The 23,503-nt window shown below is 42.2% G+C and overlaps 1 protein-coding gene across 3 annotated transcripts in view; it reads left to right on the top strand.

The window, feature by feature from the left end:
- LOC114874433 (disintegrin and metalloproteinase domain-containing protein 10-like) overlaps positions 1-23,503 on the top strand; it is a 30,694-nt gene that overhangs the window by 1,349 nt on the left and 5,842 nt on the right. For 2 of the 3 annotated variants that reach the window (XM_029183682.2, XM_029183683.2), the window contains exons 5-16: positions 180-379; positions 4,718-5,268; positions 7,672-7,819; positions 12,079-12,197; positions 20,287-20,530; positions 21,270-21,404; positions 21,556-21,743; positions 22,025-22,165; positions 22,290-22,414; positions 22,657-22,785; positions 23,035-23,203; positions 23,329-23,498. In XM_029183682.2, the coding sequence (XP_029039515.1) occupies positions 5,037-5,268; positions 7,672-7,819; positions 12,079-12,197; positions 20,287-20,530; positions 21,270-21,404; positions 21,556-21,743; positions 22,025-22,165; positions 22,290-22,414; positions 22,657-22,785; positions 23,035-23,203; positions 23,329-23,498 (1,800 nt within the window). In that variant the 5' untranslated portion in view covers positions 180-379; positions 4,718-5,036. Of the gene's footprint in view, positions 1-32; positions 380-4,717; positions 5,269-7,671; positions 7,820-12,078; positions 12,198-20,286; positions 20,531-21,269; positions 21,405-21,555; positions 21,744-22,024; positions 22,166-22,289; positions 22,415-22,656; positions 22,786-23,034; positions 23,204-23,328; positions 23,499-23,503 lie in introns of those variants that run through there. The other variant, XM_029183684.2, reaches the window with a different exon arrangement.

Below are 23,503 nucleotides of genomic sequence, written 5' to 3'. Positions count from 1 at the left end.
GTCGTTGTCCTCGGAGTCTTCGTTCGCGCGAGTCACGAGTATTCCCGTCAGTACGACGCGAAACGCGTTCTCGTTGGTATCGTTCGGGTGAAAGTTGTGCATCGCGTGCTTTTCTCCTTCTGCTCCTCTTTCATTCTCTGTCACCTATCTCTGTTCACGAAATTTCTTTGTTCATCCAGGAGAGAGGTAGAGCACGTTAAGCGGTCGTTGCTGTGTGACACGCGTGTGGGTGCCCTGTGTGTAGTTGGTGCGTGGTGCGACAGGATGCGGTACAATGACCGTAAATGAGTAATCGACGACCCTGCCAGAACCGGTCGGAAGGACGAGGATCCTGGCAGAAAGGACGCCCGTGGCAGGACTCTCGAGCCGTTGTGCATAGGTAGGTGTCGGATAGGATGCGAAGAACAGCGAGCACGCGCAATATTCTACGTGCAAGTCTCTCCCTTGTCTCTCTCTCTCTCTTCGTTACTTCTCGCGCGACCAAGCACCGTCATTTTTTTTTCTCTCCTGCACGTCTACTCCTGCGTTTCTCTTTCTCTCCTTGTACCTTCCCCCGCACACATAGCTGTCGAAGGGAATGTAAGTCGGCTGAGAACGATACCAGATTTCTCTCGTGATCGAGTCACCTTAGCCTTAGATACACACCTTCGATTGCCGCGAGATTCGGCCGGATCCGCGTCGATTCCCGCGATCTTGTTGTTTTTCTGTAACAGTTTGTTTACGTCGGATTGCACGCGCATTATGGGGGATTTAAATGTCACGTTAAACGCGTCTGCAACGCTACGGGGACCACGAGTGACGGAAGTGGTTTCTTTGGATGCTGACATTTCAAGGGAACGCACGCGGATAAAGGGGTGCAACGATAGGTTACGGAGGATCTTTTTTTCTCTCTCGATAAATTTATTGTTGCAAAGTTTTATAAATGAATGAGATAAGGATATAGGTGTATACGGAGTAAGAGAAAGGAAGAGAATCAAAGGAGTCGGGATTACTTGTGCGGTAAATTGCAAAAGTTCTAGCGAGACTTTAATCGTCGTTTAATGGCAAAAGCGAGCGTTAAACGCGACTACCGGATATCGGGTTGGCGCATGTAACGAGCGTTGCATAAGGATGCTTATCTGCGTGAAAGTTATATCAAAAAATAGCTCAGGTAGTCGGTTAGTAGCTCGAAATTATTATTGTTCAACGCTCAATGGTTCTTAAGGAAAATTTCCCCCGGGTGAACACAAAGGGAACTGTTAAGACCCCTTCAAGTTGTCAGACAGGAAAGTTAGCCGCGCAATTTACCTAATCTTCTAAGATGTCTAACCGCGTAATCAACTTAACGCTTCCAATATCGTCCGATAGTTTAACAATTTATCTGGTTAATTAAACAATCAGTGCCACGGTAACGATCGTCGTCTACGGAAAATTATGCAAGCTAGAATCGAACAATCCTTGAACTTGGTAAAATCGATCCAATAGTTTAATTCACCGGATCGATTTAACGACACTAATCACTGGCGGGCTAGAAATTAATAATCCTCCGAAACTCGATGGAATTTCATTCCCCTCTCCATCGTAGTTTAACGTAACAATAGAGATCCCGTTTGGTAATCGCCTTAAGCCAGAGATTAATAATCGTTGCACGTACGCGACCCATCTCCTCCGATCGAGCAGCTCGAATTTTCGGTCGAAAGTTTTCGACGTTCGCTGCCCTCTCGACGACGAGGAGGAGGAGGACGACGACGTCCAGGGTAATTGCTTTACAAGTTGCGCCGACGAACGTTTAGGACATTACACGAAACGTGTTTCGCCGGCTACGTTACGAGGTAACGGTTCAGCGAGGCTCGCTCGATGGAAAATCGGTTCGATGCTCTCCTCCTCCTCGTCGTTGAATACGATCGTTGATCCATCCAAAGAATACTATACCATCGTGCTTGCTATATTTTCCTGCGGTTTTCCGTCGATCTCTTTTATACCGTATTACGTTTCGCTCGAATTCGAGAGAGCATCGATGAAATTTCACTCGACGGAAATGGGAAATGGACAGCGGACCACGAGATTTCGCGTGCATACAGCCTGATCGACCTCGGTCACGGCTCGCCAAACCTACGCTTCAAGCTGCTTTTAGGAACCATTAACGCTTCTTTATGGTTCCTGGTTGATGTTTTGTTACGAGTTATTTTGTGGGTTTTTCAGGAACGTTTTACCGAACTGACATGCCTGAAGAGATTTGCAAATACCATAATGCTAGTCTATATTTATGGAAAAAAAGAATTCAGGATATTTTAGGTACACTGGTGGAATTAATTCTGAACACTTTGAATAAAAAATATTCTTTATTTCATATTTGTGCAGAAAATCTATATTCTGTATTCTAAATATTTATACTTAATATTTTCACATGATTTGGTTTCAGATTGTTTTAAAATTTTAATTTAAAAAAATCTAAACTGTGCTGTTATTTTTGTTTTTCCGCCTGGCAACACGAAACGTCGCATGGTGTGAAATTGCCAATCACAGGATGAAAGGATATTCAACGAAATATTAATTTTTTTCTACCTCCTTTGATGTGTTGAAATTGTAATTTTTATTGTATATTAAAAGTATGGCCGTAAATGGTCTTTTTACTGATTTTTTTATATAAGCGACGGCCTAAAATTAGATAGCAATGATTAGAATATAAAATATAACTAATTTGAATAAATGCGAAATTTAAGTGTCTAAAATTAGTTCCACTAATGTAGATAGTAAATCACTAAACAAAGTGAAAAATTACAAATTTTTTATTTTCTCATCGAATACATCTTGATTTTTCTTTTTATTATTATGTTACAGTGGTTAGTGGTCGCAAATTTTGCCTACAGTCAGGATACCCAGGAAATCGATCATCCAATTTTAAATCTTTTATGCCTGAAAAACTGAGTTATAGATTTACCAGGAAGGATCTTCGGTTTCCGAAACATATTGCGTCCCCTTCGAACGCATATGTGAAGGTTCATCGTCCCGAAAGGATTAAATATTTCGTCTGGCCAGATCTGAGCGCACAGTCGTCGCGTGTTCGCATTGCATCCTGCTCGTCGTTTCATTGTTCTTTCGCGGAGGCGTGTATCGCGCGTTGCACATCGTGGAAAGAGGACAAAGGCGTATCGCGGTTTTACGTGGGACGATTATCATTCGTGGATCGTCGAGCGAGCGGTGCGCGCCAGACAATTTTGCAAATTGTCGCCGCGGAGACGTAGCTTGAATTCGTTTCTTTCCTTTTTACCTTTTTTTATACCTTTCTCCTTTTGTAGCCATTTGTTTCTCCGCAAGACGGGCGCACCGTTTCGATAAACAGTGTTTTAAGGGAGGTGTTAAGTCAAAAGAGAGGATTGTTAAGCCCTCAAATCGTAGTATAAAAAATTGAAACGACTACCTAGCTCACTAAATGGCAAAGCGAAATACTCTATGATTTTCTATTCAATGGTTATCAGAGTAAAGCGTGCCTTATCTAACCCTATCGGCTCGTACAGAGAATTCATAATGGGGAACCCTAAAGGAAACACCGTGCTGTAGTGAGAAAATCGTGTTTCCTTTGACCCGAGCCCCGAAAACGTGTATACCGTGACCCGTGGAAACTGTTTCAGTACTTAGAAAATATCCCACGAGCGTGTAGGACTAGTATAGCGCACCAGGGACCTCTCCAAGTATACACTCGCCGACTTCCTGCGAACTCGCTCACACGTGACACGCATACCTCAACGTTACAATGCGCATTTCCTTTTTCATTTTTATAATTGCTAACAATTTTTCTCTCTCTCTCTGTGCTTTTTCTAATCGAAAGTTGCCCGATATATTATGCGCGATCTTTTACCGTTGCAAGAACGGTAAAAATCGAAGCGGTAGCGCGGAGAAATTAGACGAGCCGTGTAACTCGTGAATCGGCTTTCCGTTTCTACGAGTTACAACGCGGCCAAATCAGTGATCAAAGTCAGTCTAGCGTACCATCTTCGTCGCGATACGAAGGTAAAATAATTTACCGGCGAGCGTGAAGATTTACCATGCCTCCACTTCTATCCTTCACACTACATTGTTTTCGATGATTAATAAGATATGCGCATCGCGTTATAACATCGTGGAAGATTGCAACCCGTTATTCCGTGATCGCCGGGACGTTAGAAACGCGGAGATAGACGTCGATTCGTGTATAAAGTTTGAATATCATTTTTTTCCACGGCTCCTGGCGGAAGTTTACCGCGACGACCGGCGAATGGAGTAAATTCTGCGGTGCGCTAGGCTGAGTGCGTAAAACGTTTCGTGTAACGCCGTTATCACGCATGAAAAGCTTCCACGTTTTTTAAGCTTCGAAATCGTCCTGTACTCTGTAACGATCAACTTTGTCCATCGCGAAAAGCTTTGTCCATCGTGAGTTTATGTTATTGCCGAACGTCGCACGGAAAAACATGTTAGCTTTTGCAGGAACACCGACGCCTGTGCGTGTGTATAGATCCTTTATTTTCTTTTTTCTATTCAAACACGCTTGGGAAAAGTTACAACCCTGACACCGGTAACATCACCATTCTCACCCCGTGAACGATCAATCTTTCTAATCAAATTTACCCTCGTGACAGAGGAGACACTCCTATAACAAAGATCCCAAACACGGCCGAAAGCCGAAAGTATCAAAAGTCTCGTCAGGGAAAGCCTATTTCTAAATTAATTCAATCCTGAATCATTCTTTTTTTTCCCTCAGGAGGCGAATCGATCGATCGTGAGGACGAAAGAAGAGTCGATCAACGAAGGTAGCTAGGACCTGGTGAAGATATAAAAAGAAAGGAAAGGTTGAAAGCGAAGGAGGGTCGAAAGGTTGAGCGACCTACGAAGAAGAGAAAGAGGACGTGGCGGAAGCACGTTCGTTGGAGGAGGAAGAGGAAGATAAGGAAGAAGGAGAGGGTGGAGGAAAGAAAAAGAGAGATGAGCCTGGCGGGTGACTCGCAAAGTGTGGTGGTCGGTTGTTCGACGAAAGGCAGATAGCGCCATTAGTTGTTGCTGGGCCGAAGAACATCGAGCCGATGCGTGCTACGGCCCTGACCGTCGACGAAGAAGGGGAAGAGGAGGAGGAGGAGGAGGAGGCGGATAAGGGTAGCATAGGGCACAACGGGGTCCAAAGGGCCGCGATGTACCCCTTGAATCTGACCAAACCTCATCCCCGACTCGGAACTAGCCTGATTTTCTTCGCGGTCTTCAATTTTCTTTTAATCGTAGCCATCGCCTCGCCTCTTCATCCCGCGCCACCTCATACAGGTGAGTTTAATTAATATTTTATGAAATTTCATTTCACCCATCCCAACGAAGGTGAGTCACGTTCGATTCCAAACGTTTGCGTCGGATTCACCCACCCTATTCCAGTGGCAACCCTTAATTTTTCACTCCATTTAACCCACCATTCGACGCTTTTCGAGCCGAAGGAAAGGCTGTCACGAGATTTCAATTTCCTACCCCTTTTTCACTGTTTTCACGGTTGTCTTGCGAATGTAATTAACGCGTTGCTTTTTAAACGTAAGTAGGACACAGTCGCTTACATCTGGCCCTACTGAAAGAACTGTTTACTAAGGTTGCTCTTTGAGTAGATTCAGCTTGCGAACGTAGTGAAAGAAATTCCGCAGATACGACGCGAGGTTTTATACGCTCGCAATTCTACCGTGATTCAGTCGTGTTTTTTTGCTGGCAACGGTGAACGTTGCTGTTTAACGCGTTGATTGCCACAGTAGAAACGCAGGTAGGTAGTACGGTACATTGTAAGGATAATTATTTAAGCCATCGTTTAACGCAATGCAATGTATATATCAAGATATTATAAAATTACTAATTTTTTTCTAATACCATCAATAAATTGAAAAAGCTCATTTACAGCTCATTACATTTTACCGACTACCGTTTGGTAAAAATTGTTAGGTCTATCGAGGTCTTTGTTACGCCTTGTAAAGTGTACCCAGCCGTTTATACTAAATAAATAAATAAATTACACGAATAATTATTAACAATAGCAAAGCGAGCAACTGCAAATTGTAATTCGGTTTGGGGTCGATGCGAGAGCATACCAGATAAGGCTCCATTGCATACGCCATGGGCTACGATAGAAAATCCGATACAAAGTATCCGTTCGAGGGTGGTCGTGTTCTAACCCGCCGCGGGCCGAGGCATCGATAACGAGCCACGATAATTAGATTATTGGTCACTGTTGCGTAAGCTACAAGCCTCGTGAAGTGGTAGAAGAACGCCACGAGGTGACGTTAAACTTCATTCTTCCAGGGATTTACAGTGTGTGATCAAATTATTAGAGCCATGGTATGAAAAATGGGTTTTTCGTGTTTGTGTAGAAATAGAGCCACAATTTTAAGGTTTTTACGGATAAGTTTCCGAATGGCCTCCCCAAAATTGAGAACTCAGGTTCGGTATACACATATAACCTAAATTGACTACAAGAAACCGATTAAAGTTGGTTTCAGAGCTGGATGTCTTACCGTTTTTGAGATATCGTGGTAAGAAATTTTGTACAATTTTGGGACTACGTATGCGCTATTCGATACTGCGCATGCGCTATTCAATACTGCGCATGCGCTATTCGATAACCTAACCTTACCACGATATCTCGAAAACGGTAAGACATCCAGCTCTGAAACCAACTTTAATCGGTTTCTTGTAGTCAATTTAGAACGAACCTGAGATCTCAATTTTGGGGGGGACATTCGGAACCCCGCCGTTTTTATATTGTGTAATTTTTAATCAATAAAAAAATAAACAAATACATTTAAAAGATTATATTTACACATGTATATTAGTATCTCGTAACGCCGCCTTTTGCTGCAATTTACTGCCTCAATTCTTCTCGGCACACTTTTGATGCATTTTAAGCAATTCATTTTGATTGCTTTATTTCTAGCCCATAATTTTATCAGATGTTCAATCAATTGACATTCATTATTAATAGTAAATGTTTCCACAAATCTTCGATGGAGTTCTCCAGAGAATTTTCACTTTTTTCAACTGTGTATCATAACTTTACAAGCATCAATCCATCATATTTAACTCAGTTTTCATTTAAGAATGAATGATTTTTATGTAAAATCATCAATTTATGCGAGTGGCTCTAATTTGTAGATGAATTTTTACAAAATATAAATGATCTATGAAAGAATGTTCGATTTGAAACGTGTCGCGTTCAAAAAGCTGTCCCGTTCCATCGGAATAAGTCTCGCGAAATCGTAGTGGTATCCTTGTGGCGGTGAAAGTCCTGGCCCATGATCCGCTCAGCTCCGAATTTTGCAAGATCCTTAGAATCGCTTACAATAGTTTCTCTTTTGTCGTTCGGATCTGTTAAAAGGCCGCGAAGCGAGAGGAACTTTGGAGGTTCACGTGAAACGTGTCATATTATTCGAGTACTATTCTCGGTGGATGAGTAGTTTTCTACCTTCGACCGATTCAAGGATATGTAACGCAGACGATTCGAATTATAAAATTGAAAGATAGCTACTTTTTTGGTCGTATGAAATAATCGCGATTGTTGATTACGTAGCGGCGATGATCGAATGCTGGCATGATAAATGCAACCATTCCTAGTCGAACGCATGGTACTGAAAGTAAAGGTTCCCCGTTTCTTTTCTACGTGCCAGTTAATGGAACGGTGTTTCCGTGATTGTGTTTCAGGTATCACACATGGCTCGTACATCGGTTATTACGAGGTAGCCTCTTATGATACCGCAGCCTTGAGACAACATCGTAACCGGATGCGTCGCGATCTATCCGACGTGGTCGACAATCAACCTCTGCTGCTGCATCTGAAAGCACTGGACAGGTAAGTTTATTTATTTATTTGTTAATAAACAGGATTAACCCTTTTGATAGAAAATTTAACAAAAACCTTCGTGCCTATAAGGTAATACTTGGTGCAGCGTCATACAGAAATCTGGTATAACAGCAATAAATTCGGCAGAACATAGTTATTCAGAAACATAAGCAATGATAACTCAAGGTACTCTTCATGGCATCACTTACAATTAGTGCAAAAGTGGATCTTGAGAAGTTATCACAATAATTTTCTTCTTCTTCCAAAGGAGAAGATTTTGATCTTTTGTGAAACTTTCAGCGATCCTATTCATTGCACTTTCGCCTATCGATCGGTTAGGTCAATAGGCATAGATCCAATTAAGGTCAAGTTCGTGTAGATTCTATAGAATTGTGTGTAACGTACGCGAATGTGTTACACGTGGACGTAACGGCAAAGGGTGTAGTAGATACGCGTTAGTAGATTAACAGAGTTAGCTGTGGATACTTGGCGCTATATCAAGCCGGGAAACAAAGCTATCCTGACATTTGAAAGCGATACGACCGCGTAGATAATACAATTCTCTCTCTCTGTTTCCACGAAATTACGTTATATTTGCTTTCCAGTATTTCCCTTAAATGAAATTAATTACACGACCGGACGATATAAATGTTCCACGTGCAAAGCCAACGGCGACGACTGGTTCAACAATTTATAATTGCTGTTTCCGTTTAGAAGGAAAAGCGAATATAACTCGTGAACTTTCGTGCCTTCGACGAAATATTAGCGAGCAATTAAATATTCAATTATCGAAGAGTCGCACTCCATTTACGTTGGATTCGCATTAAACTTTTTCAATCGACGAAATTTTTAATTGCTTTCTATCTCGGATAAAAAGGAATTCGTTAAACTTCAAATGAAACTTTTTGTATTTTTTATTTCACCGTTGCCCGATCGAAACGGAAACAAGCTTTTATAAAAACGTGACTTAACGTTACTAGATTAATGAACCGATGGATCGACGCTTCGATCGAAGGGTTTGCGGTTGTTTGTCATGGTTTCGAATCGATCAATCCGGCCGCTAAGTCGACCATGTTACTCCACGATTTGAGGCAGCTAATTAATAGCATTTCGTATCTTCGATTAATTCCAGTAGCATTTATAAGAAGCGATTACATATATTCTATTCTATGCGAAATTGAAATGAAAATTCGAAGCGAACCTTACCTGTCGTGAATTCGATCCGTTTTCGGGCCCCACCCAACCTGGTCGACACCTTTCTAAGCATCGATGTGTGCTCAAGTTTCGCATAACGCGCGTGCCAGAGATTCATCGTGTCAACCACGACGATGTTCGCTATTACTCGCAGCAACTATGACATTCTTGCGGAAGAGAAAAAAGACCGAAACAATTAGCTCGTTTACACTAATGAATAATCATTTGTACCTGTCCGAGCGTATATCGAGTATCAAATTCCTCGAAAAATAAAGAAGAAAAGTACCGAACAGCGGTGTACAGGTACGTCGGAAAAATTCGCGTTAGCGAATTCTCATAGCGAAAATCGCGCTGCCGTGCGGTCGACGGAAGAGAAGCAGAACGTTCGTCTCTTTATGTAAATCGGTCGAATTCACGGCAGGCAATAAAATGTAAAGCAGAGAGCGTGGAGAGGATGGGATGGCACTCCACCCTCTTCGATGTCGTACCAAGCGTACCTCCTCTTTTTCTTTCTCCCTCGCCCACCAAACGCCCCCCTTTCGGTGTTTCCAGCCTGCTGCACCTGGTACAAACTGGCAAGATAATAGCGTGGGAGAAGGAAAAAGAACTCCCGGTACGTGCAGCGTCGCGACGCGACGCGTCCTCTTTGTGTATCGGGCGAACCGACGCGATTTAACTTACCGCTCGCAAACGATCTACGAGACAGTTTATTGCTGTGTTTCCCTCTACCTTTGTCACGACGGGACCGGACTTCCTTTTCCAGGGACGATCCCGTTCGAATATTTCCATGGCTCTTTACTGCCTGTACGTGGGCAACGGGCTCGTACCCGGGCATAATTCTCTCCTACATCTCTACGCGTTGTTTAGCAACTTGCCCTCGGCCCTTTACCACTACCAACGCTTCAGAGCCCGTTTCTTTACGGACACGTTCGTGAAACTGACCTCTTCTTTTCTCTGATCCTTGATCACGCATAGGGAATGTATCTTGTTATATTATTTCTTTCTTTCGCATAAAAGTGTTATGCGAAAAAAATAGAAAGACTTCTCAGACAGCGAGTACTCAAACGTTTCCTTACGAATCTCATAAGCGAAAGAATTTCAAAGGTACAAAGAACGAATACCACGGGGGGATGAGTGGAAAACAAGGTTCACGGTTATCGCAATGGCCCCGGTATCGAGTTAGGAAAATAATTGCACCAGATGCGACGGCGAGTGCTCGAGGCACGAGGATCCACGACTAATTGTTGCTCTTCCGTTAATACCTCGCGTAATGCCCTGGCTCGTTCCGTGGCTCGTTTCTTTATGCTAATGCCTCGTATTAAATTCTTTCCGCGGGACAAAGGAGAAGAAGGATCCTCTTGGTGCCTCCTTTTGTTGGCTTCGTGTTGAACACTGGAAAATTTTCACCGAAATCTGTTCTCCGGCTAGAGAAAATTGCCGCTATTGTGCTCGTTAAGAGGGGGCGAAATGATCGACGCCTCTAATACAATGTAGGTAATCGAATAATTAAAAATATCGAAAGAGAATCTTCGATGAACCGCTGGTTGGCATTAGGGGGTTAGACCACTCTAGAATTTTAACAAAATCTAATTTCTTTTTTGCTTAAAAGGTGTCTTAATGCTGCAGAATATTTTGACTTGAATCACTATACAAAATTAATTTTTAATTATTAGTTGTAAAATAAAGGCACGTTTGTAGAATTCAAAATAAAAAATTCCCAAAATATCCTTATTTTTTCTTGCTCTAGAGTGGCCTAACCCGTTAAAAGCATTGAACGTGATTCGAAATCTAGCATCCGTTCCCTTTGTCTTCGCGGCCTCTTTCTCGCTCCGCCAATTCGATACGTGAGCGGGAATAATTGAAAGTAGAGTGAAGCTGGAATATTTTGTTCGGCTACGCGGATTCGCATAATCCCCGGCTCGTTCGCGAATTTAATTAAACCTAATCCATTTAGCCTCGAATCCGGGATTACGCGGTCGCGCACACGCCGCATTCCATACGCAATCCGCGGCTAAAGTAAAGCAAAGCAAAGCAAATCGCGTCGAAAGCCAAAGCAAATCCGTGTGTTTCAATGTCACACACCGGTCGCGTTTGAATCCTTTCACGTTTCTAAATTTAATATACCTCATCCGAGAGTAATCGCAGCGACGACGACGTTGATTCGTCTACCTGTTCTTCCCAGTCGTTTACTTGGTTTCGTCCTTCAGCTTAACACTGGCTGACCCCTTTCGCTCTTCCCCAAAAGGAAAACACTTTGGGAAGCCCGAGTGTACCACGGTCAACGTCATCGTCCAGGAATCGCTGAATCACGAGTAACCGGACAGATCTCACGATTCTATCCTGTTCAATGACACCAGATTCGAGCTCGATTACTTGTTACCAACGATCCGACACTCGACACTCTTGCTGGTCATCAAGCAATTCAATTACCGAGGAACTCGTTATGCTTTGGTAGTTATTTAAAGGTGGACATTTTCGAGGATGGTTCGATGATTTTGATACAACGGGAAATAAAGTGATACCGAGTATCAACACCGATGACCCATAACCCATATTCCGTAACCCATAACCTATCAGTTATCGATTTCAAAGCGTGTAATAATAATCTCGAATCTCAGGTGGAAAAAAGGAAGCCGATAATCCGATATCACGCGGAGAGAATCGACGATAGGGATCAGTAAGAAACGCAACGATGAAACTTCGCTCTCAAGTTCATAGCATTTATGCAAATTCCGTTTGATCCTCTTTCGACCAACGCAATCGAGCCTTTCCACGGGGAAGATTGGTTTACCGGTTTCGATTGGTTTTCCGTACAGATTCACCGGTGAAGAACGCGGGAACAGAATGAATCATGATCGAGGAAACCTTTTAAAACGCCACAGCTGGTTAACCTTGCGTTTCTTCGGCTTATTGTACTTTGATGAACGACTTAATTGTCGTCGATCGTCAGGGGTCGATCGTAACGAGTAACGATTAGTCGTTAATTAATCCAGGTATTCGATCCTGTCGGTTTCCCAACATTACATACCGCGAATAGAATTTTACCATATCAATAATCCACGTTATCCTTTCAGACAATGGACGCTTCGCTTAATTCGAGACAAGAGCTTGTTCAGCAACGATGCAACGTTCGAGAGCACCACAGGACCCATCGACTTCGATCCATCGCATTCCTACATGGGCACTGTGTTAGGTGAGTTTCTTTTTCATCTACATTTCCTCTTACCCGAACGTTTGATCTCTCGACAACATGGAAAAAGAATTGAATCCTCTCGTAGCTTTCAGAATTTTCGAGCAACATTTACACAGGCGTCCTATATAAAACGTATCTCGATACGAATGCAACAGCCGTGCAGGAAATCGGTACGCCATGGAATGCTGGAAATCCTGTTGTAGGATTTATTCTGGAAAACGAAAATCGCGGATTTTTAAATTCAAAAGTCGCCGACCGTGCTTTGTTTTTTTTTTTTTTTATTATTATTTTCTTTTACTTCTCGATACACGATACCGTCGAACAATTCAAAGCCCATTGGCTGCGAAATCGTACACAGGAAGTTTATGGCGTGTAACTTTGAAAATATTCAATTTCAAACGGTCGCGTTTTCGATACCGATCAAAGCATCGGAAATTTTCGAGTTTGGAATTTCAAGCTCTGACAAAACGAACCCGGAGCGATGCATGCGTCAAAATAGTCGGGTAAAAGCGTTCGCTGGAACGATGAAGGATACACGATAATCCAGGACGAGGCAGGAATTTGTATTTTTTTTTTTTTTCCCCCCATACGCTATTCGGCGGTTGACGTCCTTCGATAGGAGTAATCCTTGCTTCGATCCTGAACATCCAAGCCGGAATCTCATTTCGATCGTCGTCCTCGCAGTTGCGATCGTTTGGAAAGCAGCCAAATGCTCTATTGAAGGTGTACCAGCAAAAGGTCTCGACCTGACTGCCATGAACGATCTACACATCGATTCCAGGCATTATCTCTTTTGTGCATGGCTCAATGCAACTTGACTTTACCGACAACCAGCTATTTTATATTAAGAACATTAATCGAGAGTTTGCTTAGTTATTTCGCGGTTGCTTTGAATAATATCAGATCGGTTTAAACAGCTTATTCAAACGTTTAACAATCGACAAGTTTAAACGATCTAACAAGCACTATACCAGTCGAATTTGTAGAGGATCGTTTTCAAACAATCGCAACTGAATTGTTTCTGAGATGCGAGCGAACTAGGAACTTCCGCTTTAACCGAAGGAGAGTACACCTTTCATAATTCCATTCTCTCTCCACAGATATGCAAAGTTTCCTCGTAATCACGTCGCGAACATTCAACGCGCAATTGTTAGCCAAAGTATGCTTGCGTTCACACTTTGCCGATCCGTGCGGAATAAGTCACGAAAATTTATTCCCACTTCGAACGAGACGAGAGTTTCTATATAGACCAGCTATCGAATACAAATGCCCGCGTATCAGCTAGGTTCCCGTTCGATTCTCGTTGGTTAAACGATGCATTTCATTAACAAGCTCGTTCACCGATCGCGAAACAATGTAACAAGCAGGCAAACACAACTCGGGACAAATAATGGTTGACCGCAAAAGCTTTGAAGGCTCGCGAGCAAAATTATAATCGACACCCTGCCATAGAACTATGCAGATGAGCGTGCCGATGGATCCGTAATTAGAAGGCACGCTGCAAATGAAACAATCAGATATGTGTGGATACATTTTGATAATTATACCTTGACTGTACACGGATTACGACTATCGAAGATATATACGAACCTTGTCACGGGTTGAAATTATGTTTACCAATTTTTGATTAATCAGATGATCGATAAATTAACTTACTCATTTGCTTACTCCATCCTTCATAGCTTCTGTCCTATGAAACATCTGATTAAAAAAAGATTGATACCGTATAAACCAGGCCTGGTCAACACGCGGGCGATTTTTTATGATTAATATAAAATAAATTTTTCCCACATTACAAAATTTTAAATTTTATTCAATAATAGATAAATTTCTCGAAATATGCTAATGAAATAAAGAAACTTATAACTGCATTTAATAGTCGTTTCTCAGAATTAGCAAAATATGATAAAATGTTTGAAATATTTTCGTGCCCATTTCATGTTGGCGTGAACATTGTTCCTGGAAATCTGCAAATGGAGTTAATTGAGTAACAATGAAATAAAGTTACAGTGCAACAATGAAATAAAGCGTCTGCATCAAAAATTAATTTTTACAATACTTATATTACATCCGAGAAATATTCCAACTTAATGTTTGTGAAACATTTTTTTCGAAGATGAAATTTACAAAGAGTTCATCACGTGGTTCATTAATTAATGCCAATTTAGAAAACTAGCTAAGACGTGCAACGTCGAACGTAAATATAGATTTATAAAAATTACGGGAAAGAAAGGATAAAGAAATCTCTCATTAATTAAGACTCGAGAGTTAATTATATTGAATCATATTTTTTACCTAAAGTGCAGCTCGCAACTCAAAGTGGCCCGTGAAATCATTTGGTTTGGCCAGGCCTGGTATAAACGATGAAATGAACTTGGGCTAAAACGTAGATCGATAAAAACAGTTTGTCATCCTACTGAGTAATGTGCGCTGCGATACTCGTAATTGCTCGAACGATGCAACGATTAAATTAACTTGACTTTTCGACCGGTTGATGTATGTGTACGTACTGTGCAACTGTGCAACGATGCGGCATAACGCGTATCACTGGTAATCCGATTACCGATTAAACTTGCCTAATTGACGGTGTACCCGTGTGTAATTGCCCCGGCCGGAAACGGCCGATTGGCGTGCACCGATAATGGAGAATTCCGCTTGATGCGTGGCCAGTCGCTTAGAAAATTCCGCTCGAGGCGATCTTTGAAAGAGCTACCTCTTTAGGCTGAACGAAGTGCCCTGAGATAACAAACTGCACTTTTACCCTCGTAGATCAATTCGTTGCTACGTTAGATAGTAGACTCGGCTGATATTGGATACTGAATATTACTGAGGTATATCTACCGAAAACAGGGTGGGTTGTTTTAAAAAGTGAGAGAAAAAAGAATGATAGTGGACGAACGCGTGAAAGCAGAGGGTGCACCGATGATTCAAATCAATGCGCCGTCGATTGGGCGTAATTCGATTGTTAATCAATAAAACAAGCTCGTTGGGCATATTTTCTCTGTATCTGTCTGGTGACGATGGCGTTTGTTGCGCGTATTGTTCGCGATTCCGTTCGCGGACCGTCCCGCTAACTGTTCACCGACTAAATTGGATTTTTCCACTAACGAGCGCCAGAGCTTTTCTCCGTAAAAGCGGCCGGTTGGCTCCGTGAAAGCTCCTCTGCTTGCACACACCCCTAAAACCTTTTCGCTCACCCTCTTTGCTCTCTTCCGTTTCCTCTTTCTCTCGCTTGAACCCTCCTCCCCAGTTCACGTTGCTCAGTCCTTGCACCACCTGATCGGACTCTGCTCTTCCTATTTTTTTTTTTAAATCCTTTTTGGTCTGTTTTATTCTTCTCTGCCTATATTCCGTAGCCTTCGAATATTCTCTCTCTCTTCTTTTTCTCCGATCCTCTTCCCGGCTTCTCTCGGAGGCTGAATGAAATGAAATTAGACCGGATTCCAATAATTCGTATTTCGCCTCGAAATAGAATATTTCCTGCTCTGTTAATTGGAGGAGAAAGGAGGAGTTGATTATTCTTTTGCCGTGCAGTTTATGAAGGATCTCGAGGACAGAGAGGACGTCGGACGGTTTAATTAAAAGCACGGTTCTGTAATAATGAATTTTCGTTGAACTTAATCGGAGAACACTATTGATCCTGTCTGAATTTCTTACAGGAGTGAATGTTCGAATGGACGTGACCTAAATATCTTCGTTACCTACCTAGTAATTGCGTTAATTTCACGTGGATACCGTGAACGAACAAATGATTAAAAAATTTAGAGTTATCAGAGACAGGAAGCTATTTCGATCGCAAAGTGTAACAAAGAACTTTTCAATTTTCGAGACTTTTCAATTCTCTGTGGTAGCGATCCATAGCGAAAAGGTTAAATTAACTGGCTCTTTATGATTCGGTCTGGCCGCGGAATATAATATTGAATAGCAAGGGTGAAGAGAACCAAGAAAAAGGTTCCCTTCCGTCGGCCTCTTTTCGAATGAAACCGAATTAACCGGACTCTTCCTCGTCGGCTGAGTTACTCGGCCCGGCCGCCGCCGACTGGAATATTGCGTTGAAGCCTGGCCCCGGAGAAATGGGTCAATTACGCTTGGGAAGAGTTTGCAGCTGATTTTAACGCGGCTCAACCTAGCCAAGCGATACGCTCTGGATTTGCAGCATTCAACACTCTCCGTTGCGAATTTTCAGCCAAATTGAATCGTTTCGATGTCCCTTTCAACTGGAAAATACTTTACGGTTGCGAAGACTATAACACGTTGAACGCCATGGGGGTCACCGGTGACCGGCTCCGCAATTTACACACGCCTGAATAATTAAAAGAAAACGATAGAAAAACATTATTTCAAGTAATATTGCTATGGTACAAATAATGTGAAATGGCAAGGTTTGAAATTTGAAATTTGAAAATTAATTATTACTAATACGTCCCACAAAAAATCTAATATGTAGAAAAAATTACATATACAATTTACTTACATCCTGACATCGGCACGACCTTAGATCCCTGATGAAACTATCTAGAAATGCTAATGAAACGTTGGGAATATTTTCTAAGGATGCCCGATTCTACTAGTTATCCTTGAAACAGTTCCCTCGCTGCATCCTGCGAACGTTCTATTCTTTTCGTCCCTATTCTCTCGCCGATTATACGCCGTTGCACAACATTATCGTCTATCTTGCAATTTTGAAGCAACGCTCGCCTGGCTACCTTCGAATTTGTACTTTCAATTCCAAAGGAAACGTAACGTTTCTGCGACGGAAAACTTCTCTCGTCTTTCAAACGAATCGTTAACGATAGCTCTACTTTCAGATCCAGGTGCGTTCAGTTACGAAATTAAATAACTGCTAAAAGCATTGAGTATCTCGTTGAAAAAAGTTTCTTTTCAAGCGCTCGTAACGTTGCACTCTATTCGCGATCGTCGAAGGAGCGATAAACTGGCTTACGCGTGGTTGTTAAAAAATTTTTCGAAAACTTTCCACGCAGGAAGAACGATCCTTTAAATCTCAACGAATACAGGATTAAACGAATCTCTTAATATTTGTTAGCTGGTTACGTATTCCTTGGGTGTTTTTCGAGGATACCGGTCACATCCTCTTCCGTCCCGTTTTTCCTCCTCTTCGCGCTAATCGCATTAGTGAAACGTGATTTCTCCAGGAACGCTTGGAAATAATTTCACGCCAGACAGGATTTTTAACGGTGACCCTACAGGGAAGAAGCATTCATTTTTTTCCTCCTCTTTTCACGAAAATTGAAAGAGAAAACGCAGATCTCCGTCGTGCGGCTAACTTTAACTCATTCCTTACCGTATACCCCATTTAGGGAATTTATCTACTTACGAGAGAAGGTTTTTTTTTACTGTTACACCGGAATATCACAAATTTTTCTTGCTTTTCCTAGTCTAGCTACCCCTAATTAAAAGTGAGAAGTTTTGGGAACTCGTTTTGAATTTAACTTGGATAGGAGAGATAAAAGTTTGTAAAAAAATTGAGTGAAATTTTCGACAAATTGTTTATTTATTTATTCGTTACTAAACGGGATTAACCCTTTGGTACAAAATTTAACAGAAATAATTTGAGAACCATCGCGTATATGAGATACAACAATTGTATTAACTTCTTTATTCGTATTTTTTAAAAAATATCGTACTTTTATTATTAGAAAAACGTTTCGGTCGCTGGGTTCGAGTAGTTACGAAAAGGGTTAATCTGGTGCGTGAAATTGGATCGAATTAACCCGGATGGCCTGCCATCGACCGCGAAAACAAAAGCCAACTCGGGAAATTCGATGGGGGACTCGTTGATTTTCTTCTCGTTCCCTGGGGTACTATTGTGCTCTTTTGTTTTCGTCATTTTCCAACTACGATAAAAGGAAAGTTTCGAACACCATGGATTCTCGATGCTTCAGAAGTTTACCTGGAAATTCATGAATGATCCACGCTACAGCTGACACATCAGTCAATATGTTAAATGAATTAACGTTTCTATCTATCATGTAACTCCTCTTCTCGGACGCTCTGCACATTATCTATGATACACGTTGTTTTTCATAACTTGTACTCGTAATAAGTTGTAGAATATAAGGCTGAATAATTGAATTGCGAAGACTTCCAGAGGATTCTTAAGACTTCTTACGTACCTTAAGTCTGTCGAAGGTGAATTTACTTGACTTTGGTACACGTCTCGATAGATTGAAATTCTGGCTATCACCAGGCTATTGATTTCCACGAAATCTTATACAATTTCCTTTCTTTTTAATAGCTATTTTTCTCGTTAAGTGTTTTTAAATCGCGTGTCCACGATCAGTCTGTTATTTTTCACGGAAACGTTTGAACGAACGGTATCGAGCGTATGCAAATCGACCGGTTGAATCCAGACAGTCAGGGAAACTCGGAAAATTTCACGAATCATTTCGTCCCCGATATACCTGTCGTATTTTCACTTCGAAAATGGATTTTCAAGCGAACGAAAGTGTGGGGGAAAATAGAAACAACGAGTAGGAAAATTTGTCCAGATGTATCGTAAGATAACGAGGGTACGTACCTTTCTTTTCTCGCTTGATTGCCACCGTTCGAGGGAGAAATTTTCGATTCTCTCTTAAATGGTAATTTCATTGGTCCCGTAGCTGTGCATCAGGAGGAGATCGTTTGAGCCGGAGAACCCTTTGTTCAATCGTTTCCTTTGTTCGAGGGTATCGATTAGCGCGAGGGGTGAATTTACTCATCGAGGGATTTAAAACACTTAATTGCAGGGAAAAAAGACTTTCGATAATTCGTTTGTTCGTTTCTCGTTCGTTCTGCCAAGCTCTCGTTTAATCCCCTCCTGGATACCCGATGATTTGATGATAAAATCAACCCTTTACACTGCAAGATCTTTTTTTATTACAATTTATGATACATTTTCAGATATCTATTTAGTAAGATATTAGCCATTGAAATGGTAGCATATCCCCTTAAGAATTCCTCGATTTTTCGACCTAGTTTTCCACGAAATCGAGAGAACGATGCGTCCGGAAATTATGAAATCGTCGAAACGATGTAATTCCCTCGCAAGACGACAGCTATGACGGAAATGGATACCCTCTACCCTTCTTTCGTCTCTGACCGATCGTTCGTACGCTTTGTCTTCTTCTCGCCATCGTTACTTCAACGACGAGACAATTTTCGATTCGAGAGTTTGCTTCGGAAATCTATCGCTCCAGCCGGAAGCGAAACCCTCGACGAAGGTGGAGACACGGAACGAAGTTATCCCGGAGTTCCCTGAATCTAAATAGACGACGACTCGCTCGATTTCCGTGCGAATAGCCAATTACTGGAATAAACGTAGTCGCTACGGGGAAAAGCAGAGGGTTGGTTTTAACTTTAACAAGGATCTCGGTGAATCCTAAAGGAGATGTTTCTTTTTACATCGACCCCTGGTAACTGGTAATAAATTGCATATTACATGCGAGTTATTCAAATATTTAAACACTTTGGTATTTCAGGTGTTTAACTATTTAATCTGTCGATATTTTCGTTGGTACGGCTAGAAAATATTTTCCCTCGTCACGGGAAAGAAATTCCCAAACGTGCTGCTTATTTTCCCTGGCGCCGCGCCGCCCCGTCATGCTTTCCCGGGAAAGAAACGATATTACGTCGATAACGCGCGCCACCGCGGCCAATTCGTTCGAGTGGAAAAGCAAAAACGTCGATCTATCTCGCGATAAATTCTCTCCAACATCATCCTCCTGGTCCTTCACGTTTCTCTCTTACAGTCCCTTCGCGGATTACACTTTTCCCTCCTCTCTAATCCCTCTTCCGTTCGTTTTTTTTCTTTTCTCCTTTTTGTTTTCAAATCCTTTGTACTTTATTTCGAGGGAAATAATTCGTGACCGTTTCCTCGGTAACAGGCTTTAACCCCACGGAACGTTCTATCGGAAAATGAATCAGCGTTATTTCACCAAAGCGATCACGGTCGTATGAAATTCAAATCTCATTCGACACGTTTTCGCGCAGCTACGCCAACATTGATTTTCCGTAATAATTTTTTCTAAGGAATAAAAAGAAAAATGAGGGTTCCGAATATGCGCGATTAAATACGATATTTAATTTGCAGAGGACGAGAACGCGGTTGTGCAGGGTATCGTGACAGAGGATGGTCTTTTCGACGGCACCGTGGTCACCAGATTCGAAGAATACTACATCGAGCCTACGAACAGATACCTGGACAAACAAGAAGACACCTCGCCAGCCTATCACAGCATCGCTTATCGCGCCTCGGACGTTCTGACCCCGCGACATATCATCCCATGTGCCAGTCATCAGCTCCATCGAGAAACTCTTCGCGATTTCACGGAAAGGTGAACACGTTGGCGTAAAATGTTATTTAATTAACTCCTAGAACAGCTTGCGATTCATTCGCGGATGATCAAGTATGATACATGCAAATTCCGAGAAAATCATTCATGCTTCTGACGCGATTTGGAAAGCGTAGATTTCCAGAATCGCTGGTTACAGGCGCGTTCGTTAATGTAACAGGATAACACGTGTGAAACATGGAAAGGGAGGTGAATAATCGTGTTACGTTAACCGAGGATGAGAATGGATCTAACGAGAGAAAGGGACCAGGTTGTTGCTGAACCGTCTGGCACCGTCTGAGGTTTATCAACTCGGAACACCGGTGCTCCTTCGCGCTAATTTCGTTAGCAATTTCTCCGCCGCGTTATTCGTAGGCGTACGTTAAGCGCGCAGCTACGTCTAACGAGCTTTAAACCGCGGATCTTCAAACATTTCAGGATGAATCGTTGGCAATTTACCTTTACGAGCGTCTGCTTTAATCAGTTTAAACCGTTCCGTTTCTTTCTCGTTCACCTTTTCGTTCGGTTAATTACGGTGTTTATTGAAAATAATTGTTAGAAAATTCCCAGCTAGTAATTTCCTAATTGAACGGCTTGAAAATTTTTACAGCTTCGTTCTCGTATGCCCCTGGGCAACCGTGTACGCTGACCGCTCGTGTACTAAAAATTGCACGAATTAAGGCGCATCCCTGGCGTGTATCTGTGTAGACACGAAATTCGAAGCTCTCTGTATATTTTTCAGGAGGAACAGTTTCGAGAACGATTCCCGAACGTATTACGAACCGTTGCTCGGCGAGAAGCTCGCTCTTTACTCGAAGGAAAACAGTGCAAGGGTTTTAACATCGGAGAGAGATAAGAACGTGGCACGTACAGATACGTGAGTGTTGCTCCCCTAACAAAAATCACGAAAATCCAAGCATTTATCATTTATTTCTTGGATTTATAGAAATCGTACAGTGTCGAGTAAATTTTCTAAAGTTATTACACATAATAAAATGGTATTTGCAATTGCTGCTGTTTCGTTTCAGAACGAACGACGGTGATCGTATCGCGAGGCATTTACATAAACGAGCAACGGTGGATCCACGGAAAACTACGTGTATGCTGTACCTGCAAGCTGATCATCAATTTTACGCGCGATACGGCACGGAGGAAGCTTGCATCGAGGTGATGACGAGACACGTGCAAAGGGTCAACTCGATTTACAAGCACACCGGTAAATCTTTCCCTCGGTGTCCGGCAATCTAATCTGAAACACGAATCATCTCCGCTCGAAAGAAACGAGACTCTCGAACTCTCTCGGTCCGATAAGCATTTGTAACTTAACCGTCCGTCTTGAAATCCATCTTTAGACGGGCTTAACTCCGTCGAGTAGAATCCGGTTATTAGAACGGAGAGATAGAGGAGAACAGAGATGTTCGAGAGCTTTCGTAGCTTGGAATTGTTCGAGATGGATTTGTAACTAGACGGTACAGTATTATTCCTTGTTGTTCGTAGATTTCAATCAGGATGGAAGGCCGGACAACATTAGCTTCATGATAAAACGCGTGAAAGTTCACAGCGAGGATGCGTTGAGGGATCCGAATTATCGATTCCCAGGGAATTACGGCGTGGAAAAGTATCTGGAACTGTTCTCTGGTAAATAAATCCTTCTTGCAATCCATTGTGATTGCCAATGTCTCGGTGATAGGTATTCGATACTCGTTTCTCGCAAAAGTAGGGTAATTAATAAGAAATCGTGATCTCCTTTCGTTTATTACAGAAGAGGATTACGACGCGTTCTGCTTAGCTTACATGTTCACGTATCGGGACTTTGAGATGGGAACACTGGGACTAGCCTGGACTGGTGACTTGAAAAATGCTGGCGGAGTTTGTGAAAAGAATGGAGTAAGTCCATCTACCTGTTTATGGAAAATTGGTGTACTTTTCCTTCTTGTAATTAAATCTTAACGTCTAAATAACTGGTTACCACAAACTACCGCTCGCAGAAATCAAAACCAAATCAAAATTTTTTACTGCTCTCTCAGAAAAATTCGTGAAACTTCCCCGGACAACCAAATGTACTTTACGCGTTAAAGGCCATGGTTCTTCCCTTTTACATTAACCCCTACAATGATTCGATTTTGCAGCACTATCGCGGCAGCATGAAGTCGTTGAACACCGGAATAGTGACTTTATTGAATTACGGCAAGCACGTACCACCTGCAGTCTCCCACGTCACTCTGGCCCATGAGATTGGTCACAACTTTGGTTCACCGGTAAGCACAACGTTACTTCTCTCAACGTAGCAAGATTTTCATCTAAAATGACAGTGCTCCTCATCTTCGCCACTTCCATAACGTTATTCGGCAAAGTGGTGAATCTACTTCAACGTGCTCATTTTGTTGATCAGATAATACAGGTGCATGCTTCTCTCAGGCCACGCAGAAGAGAACTTGACGTGTAGCCTGTTTTTCTAGGTCTGTCGATACTCGCGTAACAGAAGCCTCCACTTTACTTTGTTCCAGCACGATCCGGAACAATGCACGCCCGGTGGAGAGGATGGAAACTTCATTATGTTCGCTCGTGCTACCAGCGGCGACAAGCGTAACAATAATCGTTTCAGCCCGTGCAGCTTGAACGCTATAAATCCAGTTTTGAATAGCAAAGCTCGATCGCCCAAGGGATGTTTTACTGGTCAGTTTCCAATAAATTATTTTTATACTTTTATTAATATCCAATGATATATTTAACTTGTTGAATATACCCCCGTGCGCTCTGTAATCGAACATATACGACATAAATGAATACATCTGTTTCAGAGCCACAAGTGTCATTGTGCGGGAACGGTGTCATCGAGGAGGGTGAAGAATGCGACTGCGGTTGGGAGGAAGATTGTAGAGATTCTTGTTGCTTTCCTCAACGTCGTTATCCACCACCTGGTGAAACACCCTGCACACTTACGCCAGGATCAGTTTGCAGCCCTAGTCAAGTATG

Source organism: Osmia bicornis, chromosome 9, assembly GCF_907164935.1.
Source record: "Osmia bicornis bicornis chromosome 9, iOsmBic2.1, whole genome shotgun sequence".
In the NCBI taxonomy this organism is placed as follows: Eukaryota; Metazoa; Arthropoda; class Insecta; order Hymenoptera; family Megachilidae; genus Osmia; species Osmia bicornis.
The sequence above is the reverse complement of the archived record's forward strand: the minus strand, read 5'-3'. Positions and strand labels throughout refer to the sequence as shown.